Source organism: Scleropages formosus, chromosome 12, assembly GCF_900964775.1.
Source record: "Scleropages formosus chromosome 12, fSclFor1.1, whole genome shotgun sequence".
NCBI classification, from domain to species: domain Eukaryota; kingdom Metazoa; phylum Chordata; class Actinopteri; order Osteoglossiformes; family Osteoglossidae; genus Scleropages; species Scleropages formosus.
Window position 1 is genome coordinate 20,843,586 of NC_041817.1, and position 22,910 is coordinate 20,866,495.

Consider the following 22,910-nt stretch of genomic DNA (forward strand, 5'->3'; position numbering starts at 1 on the left):
GCGGGTCCAAGCGCATCATTTCCTTTCGGACACAGAATCTCTTTCCTGCTAAACGTGTGTGGAGGAGCTAGCTTGCGCTACATCTAGCTAGCTGTCGAAACTCCCACTTCACCACGACCATTCCACCATTTGTTTTGCCCTACTTCTCGGTAAAGATATTTGTTTCCGCGCTTTCATCGGACATCCCGCTTCAGCCATGCCCAACATCGTGCTTTTCAGTGGGAGTTCCCACCACGATCTGTCGCAAAAAGTGGCTGACAGACTGGGACTGGATTTGGGGAAAGTGGTCACCAAGAAGTTCAGCAATCAGGAAACGTGGTGAGTCCTTTTTTTTTTTTTTTTTTTTATTGTTATTCACGTTGACGCACGTGAAATATATGACGTCTGAATCATCATGCAAGCGTGAGCTGATCGCGTGCGTGCGCGCGCGACTCACTGCACGGGGTCGGGATCGGCGGAGAAGTGCGACCGGGTCGTTGTGGGTCAACTCGCGCTGTGAACTTGACCGTGTGCGCGCGATCCTCCGAGTGCATGATCCAGCCAGGTTCTGCACTGCACTGCACTGCACTGCGCTGCGCGACACAAAATCATGTGTCTCTCTCTCTCTCTGTCCGGGATTCGCGGGAAACGCACGTGACGAACGGGTGGCAACGTTTGACCAGCTGCTGCTCACACGCGTTCGGTCCGAGGTGGGACCCTCATAAAAAAACGGATTGCATAATAAATGCTGCGCCCCCCCGTCCTCCAGACTTCGCAATGAAGTTAGATCACAAAAACAGAGGCAAATCACGGATGGTCCCTGGCGGTACGTCGCTGCTCGGGTCACCATTCACGTGCAGGTTTCTGTCTAAGACACTTCGTCCGGCTCAAGGATGGAATATTGTAGTATTTTACCTTGAAACGGAAAGTTACGCAGAATCTAGTTTTATACTTAGTATTGTGTGATCATACAAGTTTGAGAGGCATTACTGTAGGCAGTCCCTGGATTACGAACGAGTTCCGTCCTTAAGTCGGATTTGTACGTAAGTGGAACAGTTAGGTCCGATTCGTATCTACCGTTAGTCAAAATGTTTGTCTTAGTATATAGTATGTAATGTACCTTTCTGTGCATGAAAACATTAAAAAAAAAAAAAATCTTTAACATAATAATACAGTAGTAATAAATGTCACGACAGTTTTCATAATAAAGAGTGTGTATAGGTATAATAAACATTAAAGAACTGTAATGTTTGCGTTTCCAGTGTTTGTTGGCGTTTCACCTTTTTCTGATCGCTTTATTATTTCCACTTTAGTTTCAGTTGTGATAGTTTTCTTTGATGCATTGCCATCACTTGCATCACATTTATGCTTTGGCGCCATGGTTATGAGGGTAAAAACTAAAAAAAATTAAAGCCAAATACAATAACACACAAGACACTCTTAACAGCAACGGGGTTCGTGTCACACTGAGGTGTGTGTGGACCCAGTCGCAGGATCTTTATTGTCGGTATGCAAGGGAGAAGGCGAGACTTGTGGTCGCGGACAGGCGTGGGTCTTGGGGAATCCGATGTCGTAGTCGAGGAGGCAATGAATGTGTCAGGAGCGGGAACGAGGGATTGAGGAGAACAAGGGACTCGGAAGGACAGGTAGGTTGTCGTGGGTTCACTCCAGAGCGCTGGAGAGACGGATTTCTCGGATGAGATTCCGCAACCGAGGTGTGCAGGTGTGGCTTCTTTATACCCTGCTGCTCTGATTTCGGGCAGGTGCAGACATTCGGGGCCAGGTCGTTGGCGTGACAGTCCGACTGAAAAGAACAAAGTCTTTGTCCTACCTTGGGCTCGCGTCCCGACGAACCGCTGTAGATGCGCAATATTTTCACGCGCGTCGCAAAGTAGCGCCCGTTTATTACAAACCAATGTATGTTGCTCGAATTTTTAATGCAATAGGCTTTACGGGAGGTGGCTCGTGACTACTACGTAATTAATACGCAAGTCGGACGTTCGTAACCCGGGGACTGCCTGTAGTTGTTGCGGTAGCAGCAGAAGGCACTCGAGTTGATGCATTACCATCATGTACACAGCATCACTTTCCTTAACCGTTTGCCCAGGTCAGGGTTGCGGGGGTCTGGAGCCTGTCCACAAAACACGGGGCACAAGGCTAAGTGTGATGCAACTTGGATGGGATGCCAATCCATTGCAGGGTCTACATACCTCATCCTAAATAATTTTTCCACTGTAAACCTCACAAAGTGTAAATATTTCTGGTTTGCAGGTACAGATTGATAAAGGCGATCAGAGAACGACACTAGTGGCTAATAATTAACAAGTAGCCACTTGGTCCAAGCGCACAACATTTTTCCTTTATTTCTTACAGGAGAAATGTCCCCGCTGTATGTTGTTTGGCTAAATGACGCACTTTTCGGACCCTCTGCAGGACATGATGAAACTCCTGGCCATCTGAATTCTTACGTTTTCTCCAGTAACATACTTGGAGCAAACTGATTTTAAATGCCATTGACTGAGACCAGGACGCGTTCTAATGCGACACATGTGATGTGGTGCGTCTTGTGCCACAGCCCTTGAGCGCATATGCTCGCTTAAAAGTTTGCGGCCCGAAAACACGCGGTCACGCGACCGCTGGAGTGACGCTCGGTGACCTCTTACACCACTAGCGCCGTCGCACGCTGTTCACACCCCGCTTAATTCGGTGATTTTTACACAGCTCTCCCAAATGGAAGTTGCGTCGTGTGACGTCATATAGTAGATGAAGCCCACGTTTACTCCACAGTGCACATTTTAACTGAATTGTATCACATGCCTACCATTGCGCACCTCTCTCATATTTCATTAGACAAGATCAATCGCGTTAGCCATATAACAATGATGATGATAAATATGTCTAAAGGCAGTAGGTGGCACAGAGCTGCTCTTTTGCAGTTAAGTGACTCTAAGTACCCTTAATGAAGGTACAAATCTAACATTGTAAGTTGCTTTGGAGAAACCTTTCAGCTAAATTAATAAATAACTCACAAACTCAGGATTATTCATTAGGTCTAACAGTTTTTCCTAATGCAGTGTAAATAAAATCTGCCTCTCTATGTACATTGTCCAACTAACTGAGTAAACTCACATGGAGAGATACCGCAGTACTGGGTGTGTGTGTGTGTGTGTGTGTGTGTGTGTGTGTGTGTGTGTGTGTGTGTGTGTCAGGGCTGGATCTGTTGCAATATGAAATGAGTTACATGAATAGATTATCGTTTTTTTGTTGTTTCTCTTTTTACACAGTAGCATGACAGCTATAGCAGTTGCGGTTGTAGCAGTGCATTGTGGGTATACAAGAGTATGAGCTGTGCTTTTGTAAGGCCTGATGGAGCGTGTAATGACGTTAGCAGCCGTGCCACCCCCCCTCCCCCTCCCCATCAGCGTGGAAATCGGCGAGAGCGTCCGAGGCGAGGACGTCTACATCGTGCAGAGCGGCTGCGGCGAGATCAATGACAACCTGATGGAGCTGCTCATAATGATCAACGCCTGCAAGATCGCTTCATCGTCACGCGTCACCGCCGTCATCCCCTGCTTCCCCTATGCCCGTCAGGACAAGAAGGACAAGGTAACGTCCATTCCTTAAGAAGATCTGTCTTTCACACTGACTTTATTTGTCTGGTAAAGCAAGTTTTCTCAAAAAAAAAAAAAAAGACAGAAGGTCCTCAATGCTTTTAGGCTCCATGACTTTCCATCTCCATCACTGTCTGTTTTCTGTTTATGATATTCTGCAGAGATGGTAACACCCCTTCTCCAAAGAGAAATGTGTAGCTACACTTGTATTTTGCAACATGTCACATCATACCATGAAATAAATCCCGTAGCATCTATTTAGTCACCGAAATGCTGAAACAATCCTTGTGTTGGATCAAGTGTCCAACCAAGCATGGCGATGTTATACAAGTTTAAGTGATGATACGTTTTTAATTAGAGAAACATTTAGGGCAGCAGGTTGCATGATGGTTAGACTTTCTGTCTCTGGGCACGGTGGTTGCAGGTCCAAGATCTTCTGTCATAACACCCTTGAGTAAAGTACTTACCCTTGAACCAGATAAAAAATAAATAAATAAAATTACCATGCTTTATAAATGGAGAGATCATTGTAAATAGCTTAAATTTAAGTCACTTTGGAGAAAATTGTCAATTAATGAATAAATGCTACTACATTTGTAGTAGTAGCATTAGTAGAACCACACACATTTAGTATATTTGTATTAAAATAAACTTAGTGTCTTAATTTATCATGTGACAGGGTTCCCATGTATGCAAGTTTTTTTAATTGTATTTGAGATCTAAAATATTTCCTGTATGTTGTAATTCAGTTAGAGGCACACAGTTGTACATGTTACATTAAACACATAGATTGAGCTAATTCAAAATGCTTCTGTATATTTATGCACATTTTCAAGTAGCTGTATCCCGTTCATTCATGGAAATCTGAAGTCGGTAAGCAAAAATGTATCAAAAGCGGGGTTTGCGGTCCTCCGTGGGTCAGTGTTCTGCAGCGCTCCTTGGTTGTGTGTCGTGCGCACACATTAACATCCAAAGCAGATGTAGCAATTCTGCACGCTGTGTTCCTGCTCTTAACCATACGTGGACTGGATGGTGTTGCATGTGACTTGACTTAATGCATCAAGCCGAACCGTAGCAGCGATCATTTTGACCGTACGGATGTCAGGGTCGCGTCCCTTTGCCTGGATGAAGCTGATTCCTGCAGCAGCAGGGTGTGTGACGTTGCAGAAGTGTGTCAGCGAAGGTCAGATGTGGTTGAAAAGTTAGGATTGCCCCAAAATCAGTCATTTGGAAGCATAACTGTAGGTCCTAACTCCCAGATCGTTTCACAGAGCCGTGCCCCCATCTCGGCCAAGCTGGTGGCCAACATGCTGTCTGTGGCGGGGGCTGACCACATCATTACCATGGACCTCCATGCTTCGCAGATCCAGGTGAGCACCTCTCATCTGCATATTGATGTCCACCTGGTCCAGAAGAGCTTCCCGGAGCTGAGTCACACACACACGGTGCCTGGTGCCCAGTGTGTCGAACAACAGGGCTAAATATGAATGAGCTTCTCAGCTTATTTGAATCTTGTCATGTGTATTGGTGCTTGTTTGTGTGACCTTTAGTCATAGTCCCCCGTCCCCCCCCTCCACTCGACGATCCAAAGTGAAGTTGCACAATGATAACTCCAAGCTTGAAAGGCTTCTGCTCGAAATGTCGTATTTACTTTATTATAACTGGTGCAGAAATTGCCAGCTAGGAAGATGAAACCAATTTCTGCACAAACTCTCAAAATGTATTTTTGACATTGTAAGTGTGGAGCTCTAAGACTTTGACATCGTCCAAGACAGTGTCAATGCATCTTAAAGAACACGGTTTTACTGTGCTGCTTAATAGGACAAAACTTCTATCAGTTTTATGTAGTTTATTTTTTAACTTCTTTAACTATTAGGTTTCAGCCAAGATCTCCTGTATTTGGGGAACTGGCAATAATTAACTTCCTCTGTTGTTTCCATTTCATTTGCCATCATTTATTTGATAAAAATATGAGAAATACGGAGTGCATTGGATGTCAGCTGGTTATTAAAGACGAGGTCAACACTTTCATCTTCGCAGGGCTTTTTTGATATTGCTGTGGACAACTTGTATGCAGAGCCTGCAGTTCTCCAGTGGATCAGGGAGAACATTCCGGAATGGAAGAACTGCATAATTGTGTCTCCAGATGCAGGCGGGGCCAAGCGGTATGTCCGAGCACTCGTGGGAATTTCTGGCCGAGGTGATGACGAATGCCCTGTTGTGAAAGAAGGACTGCTGGAAACGTGCGGTGTACCTTTTCACTAGTTTTGTGGACTTTAGCAACAGATGTAGATTTCACAGGTGAGCAGGATGGATGGCACAGTGGTGTAGCGGGTAGCGCTGGTGCCTCACAGGTACCCGAAGGTGGGTTTGGATCAGGCTCTGTCTCTTCCTCCCCTTTCTTGTGAGTTTCCTCCAAGTGCTCTGGTTTCCTCCCACAGTCCAAAGTTAAGTGTTTGGGATGAACTGGGGCCTCTAATTTAATCTTGGTGTTTGTATGGGAGTGAACAAGTATGTGATTCCCCTGTGGTGAATTGGTGCCCTGCCCAGGGTGTATCCTGCATCATGTCACATCCTCCTGGGATAGGATTCAGACCTCTGCAGCCCTGCTTTGGAACCACAGTTACTCATAATGAATGAAAAATGATCATGTTTGTCATTGCAGTATTAATTATTTAAATGAGGCTTTGAGGTTTGCGCTGTAATAAGATTGAAGTGCACAGGGTACAGCACGGTATTCAGAATTGTCGCAAGGACAATTGGTGAGTAACTGAAGAACAACTCTGTCAGCAAATTTCTCTGTCTCTTCACCGTGAATTAGTTCAGTGCAGATAAGAGGTTACCGCTCAGGACATTCAGTTAAATGTGCACGTTTACTCTCCCTCAAATGAGAACAAATCAGTTGCAGTAAAGGGGTTAAAGTGGACGACTTCTGTTATTCCGTAAACCACGAAATCATATACAGTTGCATTTTATCTGAATTTATTATTGATTTGCATTATTTTTCTGATAAGTTTACGATATAGCCATTGTTAACCCTTAGTTTCATTAGTTTTAGCTGACACCTTTGTTCAAGGTCACTTAGAAAATTAGGTTTCTGTACTGAGCTATTTATAGTTATTTTCTTATTTATACTACAAGGTAACCTTTACTTGAGAAAGTCAGGGTAGGCGTCTTGCTCAAGGGCACTGCGGTAGCAGCAGGGATAAATAAAGTCAGCTGCCTGGTTATTTATTTCTTACTTTAATTGGCGACAACGTAGACCTCGCAAGAGCTCCAGGAACTGTAGGTCTTCAGTTCTGCTCCAATGTGGTCGAATGACCTTCCTTTGTCCCGCAGACCTGCGGAATCCGTTTCACTATTCAAGAACAGCGTGAAAAGCCTTCCTGTCTTTCAGACCCACATCTCTCTTGATCTCCTAACAGCTCCATAAATTTGCATCACGCCATCTGTCATAGTCCCCTTTTCCGCCAGACTCAATTTTATGCACAGTTACTAGGTACCAAAACTAGCTGTGGGTGGCAAAAACCGGTACTGTCGTGTGTTCGCTTTTAGAGGTCTTCGCCAACGATGAAGTGCACTTTTTTTTTTTTTTTTACTCCGAGTAGTGTGTCACCTTGGGGGAAAGTATCTACTAAATGATTAAAAGCAAATGTAAATCTACCATAGAAGTAAACACGGCACAAGGGCAAAGGGTTACAGCGTTTAGCTGGGGTAGCTCAAGAGGCGCTATCTAAGAAGTTCAAAAAAATGTACCCAGGTATTAAAATTGGACATCCGTTTCCGACATCCACTTTCGCTTTTTTGGAAATGCAAAGAATGAATCGGAGCAAATTGATTTCACAGGGTCCTTCTTTCAAAGGAAACAGAAGCCATGTTGAAAATGTCACACAGCCTCGGGCCTTTAGACTGACCCGTTTGCACCCAGCAATGACACGTAAAACAGAAACAAAGTCTAGTGTCTAATCTTTAACAGTCATGAAGTCCTACATCTCTGCGTTATCATTACAACCCAAGTAACCCCAGTAAAGACAAGCAGGACTGTTGTCAGAATTGTCCTCTGTGGGTTTGAGAATTCCCGTTCAGCAAATAGCAAGATAAACCTTGCATAATATATGGGTTTCTATTTGATTTCAGTGTTTGAATTTTGAGTAGCTGATAAACACAGATTTTTCTCACATGTACTTTGCACTCCTGCTTCTTAATCCTCTGTTTTGGACGGTCGTGACATTTTACGTTTTTGGCCGACAACAAATAGTTTGTTTGTTTTTGGTCACTCTTGTATTACGAAATGACAGAGCAGATGAAACATCGTGATGCTGCTTGTAAAGTTGAGTTTCTGCTACCGGTGACATGTTTTTATTGAAATAAAAACAAATCGCCATTCACAGCTGGCATCTTGTTTGTTGACCGTTTCCCGGATGCGTTTCTTTTCTTTTAGAGTTACGTCAATCGCCGACCGTTTAAACGTGGAGTTTGCCCTCATCCACAAGGAGCGGAAGAAGGCCAATGAAGTGGACCGCATGGTTTTGGTCGGAGACGTCAAGGATCGCGTGGCAATCCTGGTCGATGACATGGCTGACACTTGCGGTACCATCTGTCATGCTGCCGACAAGTGAGTCTCTGTAGGCGATGAAGGAGCGATGGCTTCGTGTGTCGACGTTTTCGCCTGTTTAGCACTGATGGGGTGCGAGTTATTTGTACTTTGACGTCTCAAATTAAAAAGGACGGAGTCACAAATTTTTTGAAGATGCAAACATGTTCAGGTTTACTAAGTTTCAGCATTTAAAATTTGATCCTCTTACCAATTTTCTAAAATTTCTGTCATGGCGAAAACGTGTCCTGCATTTCCATGGCCAGCTACTAGTGTTAGTAAAACGCACCCAAACGAAATAGTGCAGCTCCAGATCAGTTCAGCTCCTCTCCACAGTCTTCACCGTTTGTGTCTGGTGTTTGCGAGCGTTGGTGATCAGTAAGAAGGTGATGATGTTTATGGAATGAATTGGTCAACAATCTCAGCTGTTGTCAAGGCAGCATTTTTTTTTTTTTGCTTTCAGTCATTGTAATGAGTTTGAATTTTAATCTAGCTTGAAGTTAAAAATCTTAAAATATAGTCTTACAATTGTTATGTGTTTATTATTGTGAAACTGGAGATGCAACAAAATTTATGACCAGACAAATTTGAAGGGTTGAAGAGTGTAATCGGTGGAAAATGTTTTTAATAATAAATCCTGGATATTCTCCCTATCTGAATATCTTTTTTTTGCACCAGATGCTATTACTGTTTTGACTGTAATGTTTAGTAAATGTATGTGTACATTCTGTATTTTTGTTTTAAAATTATGTAGTTTTGCAGTTAATGTTGAAGCCTGATAACTGTGTATACAGAAGGGACAGTTGGATGTAATTAGACCTAAATTAAAAGAGAAAGAAGTGGTAGCGTATGCTGTCATTACTATTACATAATAAAAAGTCAGACAATCTCCATGTTGCTTAAAAATATTCAGAATCGACCTGACTGGTTTTTGGTTTTCTCTTTGTCCAGGCTGATCTCAGCTGGAGCTATTAAAGTGTATGCCATCCTGACCCACGGCATCTTCTCAGGCCCTGCCATTTCCCGCATCAACAATGCACCCTTTGAGGCTGTGGTGGTCACCAACACTATTCCCCAGGAGGAGAAGATGAAGCAGTGTCCAAAGATCCAGGTGGATTTTCTAAATGTGATCCATTCCCAACATTCTTGTAGCATCCTTGTAGGAAGGCCCAACACTTCACAACTGAGAGAGAAGCTTTGGTGAGGTGTGGGTGGCCAACTGAAATGGCAGAATTCTCAATGGGGCAGCAAGTAGCAAAGGACCCAAGTTCACAACCCATCTCCTCCTGTAGTACCTTTGAGTACTCGCTCTGAATTCACACACACACACACACACACACACACACACACACACACTGAAACCTCTTGTCCCAAGCGGGGTCGCGGCGAGCCGGAGCCTAACCCAGCAACACACAGGGTGTAGGGCTGGAGGGGGAGGGGACACATCCAGGATGGGATGCCAGTCCACCACAAGGCACCCCAAGCGGGACTTGAACTTCAGACCCACCAGAGAGCAGGACCCAGGCAAACCCACTGCACCACCGCACCCCCTTCTCCCTGAATTGATGCAGTAAAAATCATCCACCGTTATAAACGGGTGAATCTTTTTAGCTAGCTAAACATTGTCTCTTTGGATAAAGGCGTCAGCTGAATGAATAAACGTGATTTTGTTACACATTTTAACGCAATACAATACAGTCTGCCACTGGTACAGTAATTACATTGTGTGATACTGTGAGTACAGCACAGCAGGGGCAGAAAGTATTAGCACTTGAAAATTAAAGAATACTCATTATTTTCATTTTATTGACTTCCATCATCTCTTCCTTACTGAAGCTTTTTCTTCATCTGCCTTGTTTGATAGTGACAACATTAATACCTGAACACAGTTAATATGAAGTTTTTGGCCTCATCCGTGTAGGTCATCGATATATCCATGATACTGGCCGAAGCCATCCGAAGAACGCACAACGGGGAGTCCGTGTCTTACCTCTTCAGCCACGTGCCCTTGTAAGAGAGGAACAGCGGGCAGAGCAGTCTTCCCAGGAGCCAGTCACCTCACACCAGTAGCACACTTCCCGGGAGAGGGGACACCCATCGGCTGGACCATTCCAAGTGACTGATTGTGTGCCCGCTACCATTTCCCCACAAAGTCACCTTGCATTTACCGTGTTCTCTTTAACAGCGAAGGTAGCTTCCTTTCCCTCACAGTAGGCATGGAAGTTGTGAAACACTGAACTAGGTTGATGCTGCCTTAATCAGAGGTCTTCATTCATACCTCACTGTAATGTAGTCACGTTAAGAAACATTCCAGACAAAGAACAGTTTTGTTTTTTTTTTTTTTTTTTTTTTTTATTTAATGGCAACCATGCTGTTACTAGGGCTTGTTTGGCATTTCATTAAAAAAATAACTTTTTGTTCGTTCTTGAAGGACTTTTTCAGTGTTATAGTGGAAGCATGCACTCATTAGCTTCATTGCCCTTAGTTCAGCAGAAGGTGGTCTCCTCAGAAACCCAAAGTTTTCCATCTGTATATTTCTAGGTTTTTGTCCTTTTTTCTTGAAACACCTTTTTTTTTTTTTTTTTTCCTTTTTCAAGCTTTATTGTACACTGGTAATGAAAAAAGCTTTTAAAATTAAATTTTAATTTGTGATGTTCCAAGTACTCAAGTTTGGGAACTTGAAGTAAAGAAGGATTGTCCTTCAAACCTTGCTTTGTGAATTAAAGTGTTGCATTCTGAAAGGGTAGGGTTTGGAGTGGTTGTGCTGGAACGGGTCGTTTTTCAGACAATTCAAGGTTCTTTAGAGTCTAACGATGAGGCACAGTGAAGGTTTTAAAAAAAGGCCTTTATTACTGTTCTTCAGAACTTTGCCAGGTGGTGTCCATCACTGATGTACGCACATGCTTGCTGAGTGTTTATGCCAAACACTTTAAAGGATATATGGCTGAAATGTTAATGCGCCTGTGTCTCGTTCATGAGTCCATGGTGCGACTTTTAATACAGCCAGCTTACCCATCACTTTTTTATTATGTACATAAAACTCGCTGATCAAGGCCTTTTAACCTGTGTGTGGAAACTCACAAAGTTAGAGGTAAAATGTGCAAGAATGAAAAGAATCCAAAAAGACAAATAAAATAGTGACAAAATAATGTATAATACAATGGAGAGTAGAGTAAATAATGAAATAATCACAAAGTTTATTCCATCAGTTTTTCATCATCAGGTTACCAAACTACTCCCAAGAAAGCTTCCACACAGGAGGAATGAGCACATTACATAATTGTAAGTGTCTTTTATGGACAGTAAAATATTTACAAGTACTATGCGACCATGTCTTTATTAGTAATAGATAACCGTTTAGCTGCTCTTTGTGGACAAGAGTGAGTGATGGTATTTAGTGTAGAGGGAAATTAAAATATAACTAATTCAAACAATTGCTGTTTTCATTGTAGCGTTGCTTCATTACTTCAGTGGAAAGCTTCTTCAAGAACCAGTTTATATTACTGATTTCTCTTAAGCGCTGATTTTCCATACACAAAGATTGTTTTTGCTTGAATTACATTGCACTGTTAGCATGGAGTCTTTGCTGAACATCATTTTAGATTTTTTTTTTTTTTTTTTGATGTTGGCATTGGTTTCTTGTGTGTCTGGAAGACCTATGTGTTTCAAGGAAGTACAAAGATCTCCTGTTTTAAAGTAGGAAGTGAGTTTATGTCACCTCAATTTGCAGTCAGCTCACAGTCTCTAAAGGTTTTTGTGTCGTCATATATTTTTCTTAAGTTGTCATGTCTTTAGTATTTTGCATTTTTTGAATTAATGAATTAACAAACATCTTTGTCTCTCAGTGTTTGACCTGTAATGAAATATCAGACATGGTCAGTGTTTTGGATACAGGGTAGGGGAGATAGTTTTGCCAAGGATCCTCAACGTTACGCCGCTGCCCACAGAATAGGAAGTGTCTTTTTGGAGGAAAATGCACATAATCTCAGTACAGTCAATTCTAGCCTTCTTGGTTTTTTCCTGCTTGATGAACATCTACTCCTCCAGGTTGTGGGCTCAAAGGCAGTTGTCATGTGATACATCATCCATTAACAGTTCTGTTATATTTAACTGCAGAGGAAGGAAACTATTGCATGTTCTTCCTAACATCAGCTGGAATGTAACACGACTTGAGCTTGCATATAATAAAACAGAAAGGATCTACAGTGAGTTTTTCTGGAATTTAAGCAGGCTAACCTCACTGAACATTTTACGTTTAGGAGACGCTTTTTTCCCCAAAGCAACTTACAATGTTACCCATTTATACTGGTGGGTAATTTCACTGGAGCAATTCAGGGTAAGTACCTTGCTCAATTTAACCTGTGACATTTGGGTCCAAATGTAGAAGTTCTAACCACTACACTACCAGCTGCCCTCAACATGATCTATCTGTCTTTCAGCATGAACTGGAACATGAAGAGGTATGGCCTTGAAGTTGAAAAGCATACATTTGGTAACTCACTTCCCAATGTCCCTGAAAATCTGCACTCAGGACTCTTACTTTGGACTGAAACAGAATCAAATCCCTCAAGAGTGAACATTTTCAAAAGATCCCACATTTGGCAGTCTTCAGAATGAATAAGAGCTTTAAAGTTGGCAGTGTTTGCAAGAGTTCATTGAGGATAAAGAAGTTTTCCAAATTTTTCCACTTGACTAATATTTCTTTAACTCACAATAGTTTGACCTGCATCCCACCGAATTTACCCCGTACCCTAACAGAACTTGCACTGCACTTGAACAGAATCCAGTATGTTGACAAGGATAATCTGAGAGGTCTACATAAACTCAAAAGTTCTTGATCTATCAGGCAACTGCCATAGATGTGCCAATGCCCCATTTCCTTTCCGAACATGTCATACCAAGTCTGGCTCCATGGAGATTTATCCAGATGCTTTCAGGAGCCTTTCATATCTTGAACTTCGTATGTCTGGAAATTCACAGAAAAAAAAATACATTCCTTGTGGTTTCAGAACTTCACTAATTTGAAATTTCTCTCGAAATTTCTTCAATGAAATCGCAGCAGGAGAATTTCCTTCTTTTCTGCCACATATAGAAGTTTTAGATTTATCTTTTAATAATCAAAATGATTCACATTCCCAGAGAATAAAACTTGAGGACCCTCCATATGGAGAGCTACATATTCAAAGACCTTCAGAAAATTGATTTAAAACCACTTTTGGGTTAAAAGATCTCTCTGTACTCAATTTAGGAACTAACTTCATTGAGATTGGCAATCTGAGCGTATTTAATAACTTCCATAACCTTTCTATTATATACTCACCAGAAAATAAACTGACATTTTCATCTCGTTATCCAGGTAATGTCAATGACTTGATGGAATCAGATGGAGAAGTGCAGGGCTTAGGCAGACGATTTGAGATTTTCATTCACAAAGATGAAGATTATAATCTTTATCCTCCATCAGTCATGAAAGAATGTCTTAATTATGGGCCTGCACTTTTGACCTCAGTAAAAAGCAATATTTTCTATTTCAATCCAAAGCGTTTCCAAGGCGTTTCCAAGGTCTGTAAAATATCGCTTGCCTTAACCTTCCTGGTAACTCCATCAGGGTTCCTCTCAATGGCAGCAAATTTATCCATTTTTCCTAACCTAAAATACTTTGATTTATCACACAACAAAATGTATCTGAGTCACGACCATGCATTGCATGCGCTGAAAAACCTAGAAGTTCTGGACTTAAGCTACAACAAACACTATTTTGTGGTGATGGGGGTAATGCCTTTTCTCAAACATCTAAACTTTCGGAAAGTGTTAAATCTGAGCTGGAACAAAATCTCTATTCTCACAGACAAACAGATCAAAAGTTGCTCCTTGCAAGAGTTACAGTTTCGAGGGAACCGACTAGATGTCGTGTGGAAAGGCGACGAGGGGTATCGCTAGCTTTTCCGAGGCCTACGGAATTTGACGCACCTTAATGTATCGTGGAATATGCTTCTCCTCATTCCATCTGAAGTTTATTGCAACTTTCCCAGGATGCTAAAGTACCTGAGCATCAGCAAAAACAGACTCTAGTTATTTGAATGGGAACTCGATTTGAGTAAGAACTCACTGGACTTCGTTGATCCGCAGCTGTTAACAGGAAAACTCCGAAAGCTAAATTTGAGCCACGACAGAAGTTTTCAGCTCACAGATGGGTTTCGGGAGAAGGCCCGAAGCCTGAGGACACTGGATCTCAGTTTCAGTAAACTGAAAATCATAAATCACTCCACTTTCACGTGGGAGCCAAACAACTACATGAAGGAGTTGCTCATCGAAGGGAACCCATTCGACTGCACGTGTAATATAATAGATTTTACTCTCTGGATGGAGAAAAATTATGTTTATATTCTTTGTTTAGCAACTGGAGTAACCTGTCACACATCACTTGAGAGGAAACATAAAGGAGTGATATACTTTGATATAAATGAATACGTAAATGACAAGGCATTAATTTTACATTTGCTTTCATCATCTTTTATTTTTTCCACTTTAGCTGTTGCCACTTGATTTATTAGGATGCCACATATGCTTTCCACTACTGGAAAACCAAGATAAAGGGCTACCATTACCTCCAGTTGGAGGAGAGCATTTTTGATGCTTTTGTAACATGCAATACCAAAGACCCACTAGTCTCAGACTGTGTTTCAAATCACCTGATGGTACAGTTGGAGGAACTTGGTGAGAGGGATCTACCCATCTGCCTGGAGGAGTGTGACTAGACCCCCAGGATCCCCATCATGGACAACCTCTCCCAGAGCATTCAGCAGAGCCACAAGACCATCTTCATGCTGCCAGAGGTCTACATCCGGAGCAGGACCTTCAAGATGGCCATCTACCTGGCCCACCAGCTCCTTCTGGACAACAATGCGGACGCGATTGTGCTGCTGCTCCTGCAGTGTTGTGCCACTTTCGGTTCTTCTGCCTACGGAAGCGGATCTGCGAGAACAGTGTGCTGGAGTGGCCCAGGAATCCCCAGGCAGAGTCTTGGTTCTGGCAGAACCTGAGGAGCACCATCAGGGTGGACAACCAGACTGTACAGCAAGCTCTACAGCAGCTACTTCACCACCGCATAGACTCAGTCAGCTCTCCGACAATGACGATAAGAGCATTATTTTTTTATGTGGACTATATACTTTTTTCTTTGCTACCCTGTGGACTCAAAGTGACAAAGTATTCAAAATATAGGTAATAATTTTCTCGTTTCCCATCAACAACTGGCAGCATAACCAGCTTCAAAGACATTGTGAATGTCAGTCCCGTTTTCAAAATATTTAATCCAGTTGCAGGAGTGTGTTTGATTATGTGAAACAGGTCCATCAAGTAAATACAGTTTTGTAAAAGATTTTTATTCTACAGCTTGAACTTCAAAGCAATAAATGCTCATTTCACAATATGGGGTTTTATCATTTTTATGTCATAACACTTTCCACCATATGAAAACAGCAGCCTAAAGTAAGAAAATGCATAAATTATTTATACTTTGTCGGTAGCCTTGACTTTTGAAATTTGTTGACAACATTTAGTCATAACTGCACTACGAGGAATTTAGGGGAAAATCCTACAATAAATTAAAAAGTTGAACCAATATAAAGCATGCCTTTTTAAAATGCCCATGTAATTTTCTTCGTACCAATAAGAGATATTCACCCTAAAAGAGGCTCTGTAAACTGAAATACACAACATTTACATTTATTCATTTAACACGGACACCTCTCCAAAGCGATGCGCAGCTCGGAGAAAACAAATATGCATTTCACTAACAGATGTACAGAAGGCAGCCAGTTTGTCCAATACCCCCATTTAAAGCAGCATACATTTCACAAGTAGCTGTGTGCAGAACTGGTGGAGAGAGCAATGTTTATTTTTAAAAACGATTATTAAGTAAAAATTCATAAAGTAAAGAGGAGATCTGGGGAGGACAGCGTCTGAAAGAGACGAGTTTTGAGACCTTTTTTCGAAAAGTGAAAGGGATTCAACGGTTCTGAGTGACAGAGGGAGGTCATTCTGCTACATCGCATAGGCCCACCAAGTGACCAGAGGTGCAGCAGTGTAGCAGCCTGGGTGGGGTTAGGGTTAGGGTTACTGAGTGATCAGGCATTTGAATTACTTTTTTGGCAAAAATGAGTTCACCACATTAGTATATACAGTATTATGATATGACTTGTGCTAATGTTATAATGACACAGGGTGGTTTTAACATGGGATGTACAGTATGTAGCTCATAAGAATTTTATTTTTTCACTTGTATTTCTATATCCATTTCGAATTTTCTATATTTCAGAATTTCCTGCCAGTAACTCCTTCAAGAAGATCATGGTGGGTCTCATCAGCAAGAACGACGAGTCAGCATACAGAGAGGAGGTGCGGCGGCTAACGGACTGGTGCAGAGCCAACAACCAGTCCCTGAATGCGGACAAAACAAAAGAGATGGTTGTTGACTTCAGGAGAGCACGGAGCCACCGCTCTCCGCCGAACATCGACGGCTCCTCCGTGGAGATGGTCAAGAGCACCAAATTCCTTGGTGTTCACTTGGCGGAGAACCTCACCTGGTCCCTCAACACCAGCTCCGTAGCCAAGAAAGCCCAGCAGCGTCTCTGCTCTCTGCAAAGGTTGAGGAAAGCCCATCTTCCACCCCCCATCCTCACCACATTCTACAGAGGGACTATCGAGAGCTTCCTGTGCAGCTACATCACTGCCCGGTTTGGTAATTGCATCTTTTCGGATCGCAAGACCTTGCAGCGGATAGTGAGGACAGCTGAGAAGATCATCGGGGTCTCTCTTCCCTCCATCACGGACATTTACGCCACACGTTGCATACACAAAGTCACCAGTCTTGCGGATGACCCCACGCACCTCTCACACAAACTCTTCACCCTCCTGCCATCTGGGAAAAGGTACCGAAGCATTTGGACCTTACAGCCAGACTGTGTAACAGTTGCTTCCCCAAAGCCATCAGACTCCTCAATACTCAGGGACTGGACTTACACCAACCCACAGACACACACACACACACCCGTACACAGCTGAACACCATTCCACTCCCTTTGCAATTTTTCTGCAATTATGTTTACATCTTACAGCATTTATTATTATTATTATTATTATTATTATTATTATTATTGCAATGTTTTGTTTTTTTTATTGTACATATTATATTGTAATATATCATTGTAACATAAAATATTGTAATATATTGTTCTTTATGTAGCACCATGGTCCTGGAGGAACATTATTTCGTTTAACTGTATCCTGTACCAGTTGCATGTGGCTGAAATGACAATATAGCCACTTGAGTTCACTTGACTTTGACTTGACTTGAAACATAAGGCTTTACACCTTGGTAACCACTAATATACCAGTGAAAGAAGAAGCTTGATTACATTCTCTCTTTGATACACTGATTAAGCTCAAAGGCTCATGGTAGGAACAGTGTAAGCTGGTTTAATTTCACAAGACTGCCACCCATGTCTTTTGTTTATGGCTCTTCTTCTATTAGGTGAACATTGTTGCATCATTGGGGGGCGCGGTAGCGCAGTGGGTTGGACCGGGTCCTACTCTCTGGTGGGTCTGGGGTTCGAGTCCTGCTTGGGGTGCCTTGCGGCGGACTGGCATCCCGTCCTGGGTGTGTCCCCTCCCCCTCCGGTCTTACGCCCTGTGTTACCGGGTAGGCTCCGGTTCCCCGCGACCCTGTATGGGACATGCGGTTCTGAAAATGTGCGTGTGCGTGTTGCATCGTTGCATCGTTGTAGAGTCCGTAGACCGTTGTGTTGTCATACCTCGTATTGCCACTAGATGTCAGGAAATCACTAAAAGAGAGTCATGATGACAGATTTCACTGCTCAGATTGATCTAGTCATTTCTGATCAGGTAGCTTTTGTCTACTAAATTTGTTCACTTTTGTCCTTAGTGTGTCCATTCCTGTTTTAAACAACTCTGCCACATTTGCTGAATCTGCCTGTACCTCACAATACAGTGCACCCAACTCCTGGTACCGTCTATGGTGATAGACACACACACACACACACACACACACACACACACATTTTCAGAACCGCTTGTCCCATACGGGGTCGCGCAGGAACCAGAGCCTACCCGGCAACACGGGGCACAAGGCCAGAGGGGGAGGGGACACACCCAGGACAGGACACCAGTCCATCGCAAGGCACCCCAAGGGGGACTTGAAACCCAGACCCACCAGAGAGCAGGACTGTGGTCCAACCCACTGCGCCACCGCACCCCTCTATGGTGATATCTCGTTGAAATTTTGTCAGCAGCTTTTTGTCTGATCTTCCAGCCTCTGCCCTCTAACCTCTTCAGCTGATCTACAGTTCTGCTTCATGAGTTGCATTTGACCTCCCAAGGCTTTCGTGTATGTCTCCCCTACTCCTATTGTTTCTCTGCATTGGCTTGCTGTAGGAGCTCGTATCAGGTTCAATAGTTTGGTTAAGACCTAGAACAGATACAAAAATCAGTACTATGATCTGTATGGAGCTGATCAATCCTTTTACCCCAGCAGGAGTGCTTTACTCTACCTGCATCTACTCACTTGCTTATTCTTCTAATGAAGGACTCTTTGGTTATTGAATCATCATCTCTGTGTTGGAACAAACTCCTTCTCGCCTTCAGATCTCCCAGTTCTCTTTCAACATTCAAGAAGGGCCCAAAACATTTCTCTCTTACTTTTTGACAGCTACAGAAATGTGCCCCACTCTGTTTACTGCGATTACATTTTTGCTATCTAAACTATACTGCTATCGGTGATGAGTAATGAATACATTAAAATAACAAACAAATCTGAAATAAAATTAAAAGAAAAATAACATAAAAAAGTGCATTTAGATAATTGCATGTCTTTAAAGCTCTTCTTTTCTTGGTGAATGCACTTTTGTATACTCTGAGCTATAGGTCACGTTGGGGGGAAGTGTCTACTAAGTTAATAAATGTAAATGTAAGGGAGAGATTTTTACAGTTATTTTATTATTAAGTCAGGACATGACTTGATTATTTCCTCAGCCTGTGTAGTGTTCTCAAACTACACAATTTTAAAATTAATTAATTTATTCTAAAAATTCTTGCAAAACGGAATGTAACCATGTTCCTGGACACTTTTTTTACTTCCAAAACGACTGTGTTACTTTCTTTTACTCTATATTTGTGAAGAATTGCACTGTAATATGTAATATATGAAACTTACAGATCCTTGTATAGTATTAAGCACATACACTTACTGAAAGGCAAATTATTCATTACTTTTAGCATGCATTTTTATAATGTCTGGTTATATCCCAGCACCCACTGAGCTCTACTATTTCTAAAACTTCCACTTGCACTTGTGAGCCACTTACAAAGCATGAATAATTCAAACATTACTTTACTTTAGGCTACTATTATTATTAATAATTGATTAATACATTTTAATATATGGTGAAATGTTTAATTGCATAACAAATCTAAAACCCATATTGTTTTGAAGTTCAACTTGTACAATAAAAAAAAAATCATTTCCCAAAACTGTTTAATAAATGGACCTTTTTCACATAATTCAACATACTCCTGCAACCTGATGAAATATTATGAAAACAGGATTGATACTTTTAAGATTAAAATAGAGTTATTGTTTGTCATTTACATCAATGGCATAATGTCAACAGGAGACCCCACATGTTTAACCAGGAATATTCAGCATTACCACTTTCAGAATTTGCGCTTCCACTATTACGAGGGAAAGTATAATTAAATCCCTGGTGTTTGTTACCAGAGCGGACAAGAAGATGGCTAGGAGATGAGCAGAATAGAGACGTGGTCAGCAATGAACCATTTAGCACTGGCAGTGCTGTCAGTGCCTTACAGTAAGCCTGATTGTTTGGACAGCTCAGTGGTGACTGTGCAAGAATCCAGGCCAACTAGGAGCCTGTTGCCATAAACACTCACCCATCACATGGATGCCTTACAAACAGGAAAAGAATTTCACTACATGCTTTTGGGATATGTCTTTCTTTTCTTTTAGAACTCTTCACCATGTACCACGCTGTAATTTTCCTTTAGAAGGGGATTATTATTAACATTTGCACAAGGCAACGTACGCTGTTAGGTAAGCAGCTTTAAAAAGATTTACCCATTTGAAAAGCTGGGCACGCTTAATGGAGCGACTTGGAGTAAGTGCCTCACTCAAGGGCTCTACAGCAGGAGGTGCATTCAATCTATGAACAACACCGACTATTACAGTAAATCCAGGCCCCTTGCCACTCAATATATGCTCAGTGCTGCAATGGCAGGCCATTTGCAGTTTGTTTCAACCACTACAATGACAAAAATGTTGCTCACTGACATTTTGCTACTGCATAAGGATTTCCAATTTTGTACGTGCCAATTAAGCAAAGCACATCCCTTCACCCACCACAAGGTGTCGCGTTTGACACCGTTTTCAAACAATGGAGCCGATACCCGATAAAAGCGCTGTTTCTTCCTGTAGAAAAATGCAACGAAAATAGCGCTCAATTAACGGACAATGTATACGCGCAAGACAACACGCTGTCTCAAGTAAACTCTCTTCCAGAAGTAATTAATCGCTGAAAAGCGTTGGGGCGTGACGTCATCGCGCTCATTTGCATATCGCGGTATATTAGCGCCGCAGCGCCGATTCCTCCCCAGTCCGTCGTCGCAACGCGTTCAAGTAGTATCGTTCGACCAGCTCCGGTGAGTAATAAACTTGCAAAAAACAAAAAAAAAAAAAAAAAAGGTGCTTGCTTCCTCAATAAACAACGATAGTCAGTGCACTGTTGCGTTCCCGTGTATTAAATGCTCTAGTTTTCCCCCACTGTGCGAAAAGACGACTTTGGTGGTGGATTTGTGCGTCAAGGACAATAGACGAGTCCTCGGCTCTTCGTTCGTGTATAACTACTAGGTGGAGACGCGTCTATTTGGGGAAGTGTATTGGTTTAATGTCAGTGTGCGTTCTGTCTGCGTTGGAAACGTTTTCCCCCCTCCATTGTGTTCGGTGAGAAGGGGCGGCGCTGCTCAGAAATCCCGTTAGAAGCGCGGAGCCTCCGGAGGTCGTGCGTTCGGAGCGGGGCGGTGGTTCCTGCCGCTTTACCGTTGCGATTTTGATTCATTTCTTCTGATCGGTCGGAGCACCGGCGGCGGACTGAGCGAGTGGCGGGTCTCCCTGGCCTGTAGCGGAACGAACGGGTCCGAACGACAGACCGACCGTCTCTCCGTCCGCGTGTCGCTTTAATAATTAAATTTATATCCGCTTATCACTCTCTCTGAAGGTGGAGGAAACGGACGCGCTTCTCAGCACTTTTCGCCCCGACTGAGGTTTTCGAGGTTTTTTTTTTCCCTTTCTTTCCTCCCCGATTGAACTCGCTTTTACAAGCGGAACTGCTGTTCGTTTCTCCTCCCCCTCCCCCCAGAAGTAGCCGAGCTGCGGGGTGCGGTTTTTCCTCCTTTGTGTCTCCGCGCCGCTCCGTAACGGCGCGATGGATGCGGACGCCGCCGGGCGCCGCTGCGGAGAGAACGTGTTGGTGACCTGCAGCTTAAGTGGAGAATCGTTAATTCAATAAAACGTCTTACTCCTTTAATTGCAGATCCTGCAAGCATGTCTGACAAACCAAATCTGGAGGAGGTCACCAGCTTCGACAAGAGCAAGCTGAAGAAGACCGAGACCCAGGAGAAAAACCCCTTGCCCTCAAAAGAAAGTAAGTTTTACATGTTGAGAATGATGTCCTTCCGTGACCAACTCAACTGTCACTGGTTTGCTGGATTATTCCAACCCCCCCCCAAGGTTTTGATGGCTTCACAAAACCTTAGATCGGATGCATTTTAACTGATTCTTATATCTCTTCCTCACCAGCCATCGAACAGGAGAAGCAGGCCGAGTCGTCATGAAGACGGACGCTTCCCCACGCACTGTACATTCCACAAGCATTGCCTTTTTTCCACTTATTTTACACATTTAACCGACATACCAGTTTACCCCACCCCAGTTTTTTAATGGCGACGATGAAAGAAAACGACTGACTGCGGTCTGTACCGAGGACTCGACACACCGTCCTAATGTGTTGGTTTGCTTTGTTCGGTTCGGTCTGGGTGTCTCACTCTCTCCCTCCCCTCCCCCCCCCCCCCCCATGGCCATGGGTTCAAGGGGGCGAAGGCGCGACCGGCGTGGTCCGGGGACCGACCGTCTAAACCCGCAACCTAGCCGGGCTTCTCTCAACGTTTAAAATGCTGTCAACACTTAAAAGCAGAATTTACATTTTCACCATTAATTCCTGGAATCGGCAACATTTTGTTTTTGATATGCAAAATAAAATTTAAGCGCATGATTGTGGTTCTACAAGTGGATTGTTTTTCTTTAAATGGTCCGGGTGGAAGAGGATCCATTCTGACCAGAGCCTGCCTGCCTGCCCGGAGTTAACATGTTTCATTGGCTTAAATTATAATTGTACCCATTTTGATGTTTGGTCTGGGAACACTTTATCACTGCGGTTCAATCTAGTCAGGTTGTTTTGGTGTGATAAAAACATACTGGAAAACTTAAATTCATCTTGTCTAAATGAGTACAGTACTTGTTTTCTGGAGTTTGATTTGCCAACTGTTATTCTGGCACTTGCTATCAAGAATAATGGAAACCAAAAAGTTTTAATAAAAAAAAAAAAAAAAAACCTGGTTATTTGCACCAGTGTTGT

General features: G+C 42.7%; 2 protein-coding genes and 1 pseudogene across 2 annotated transcripts; all 3 read left to right on the forward strand.

Annotated features, from left to right (window-relative positions):
• Positions 1–12: 12 nt before the first annotated feature.
• Positions 13–12,332, forward strand: LOC108930891 (ribose-phosphate pyrophosphokinase 2). The gene is made up of 7 exons (XM_018746375.2): positions 13–318; positions 3,402–3,585; positions 4,862–4,960; positions 5,631–5,755; positions 8,032–8,205; positions 9,136–9,295; positions 10,106–12,332. The coding sequence occupies exons 1-7, from the start codon at positions 197–199 to the stop codon at positions 10,196–10,198; spliced, it is 957 nt and encodes a 318-aa protein (XP_018601891.1). The 5' UTR covers positions 13–196; the 3' UTR covers positions 10,199–12,332.
• Positions 12,333–12,603: 271 nt separating this feature from the next.
• Positions 12,604–18,544, forward strand: LOC108928493 (toll-like receptor 8; annotated as a pseudogene).
• A 2,278-nt stretch (positions 18,545–20,822) lies between these two features.
• tmsb4x (thymosin beta 4 X-linked) lies at positions 20,823–22,558 on the forward strand. The gene is made up of 3 exons (XM_018741411.2): positions 20,823–20,919; positions 21,810–21,920; positions 22,076–22,558. Exons 2-3 carry the CDS (start codon positions 21,821–21,823, stop codon positions 22,108–22,110), a joined length of 135 nt encoding a protein of 44 aa, XP_018596927.1. The 5' UTR covers positions 20,823–20,919; positions 21,810–21,820; the 3' UTR covers positions 22,111–22,558.
• Positions 22,559–22,910: the final 352 nt, after the last annotated feature.

Coding starts and splice junctions, on each gene's coding strand:
- LOC108930891 (XM_018746375.2), top strand. CDS start 197: ATGCCCAACATCGTGCTTTTCAGTGGGAGTTCCCACCACGATCTGTCG. Junction 319..3,401: donor TTCAGCAATCAGGAAACGTG/GTGAGTCCTTTT, acceptor CCTCCCCATCAG/CGTGGAAATCGGCGAGAGCG. Junction 5,756..8,031: donor GATGCAGGCGGGGCCAAGCG/GTATGTCCGAGC, acceptor CTTTTCTTTTAG/AGTTACGTCAATCGCCGACC.
- tmsb4x (XM_018741411.2), top strand. CDS start 21,821: ATGTCTGACAAACCAAATCTGGAGGAGGTCACCAGCTTCGACAAGAGC. Junction 21,921..22,075: donor CCCCTTGCCCTCAAAAGAAA/GTAAGTTTTACA, acceptor CTTCCTCACCAG/CCATCGAACAGGAGAAGCAG.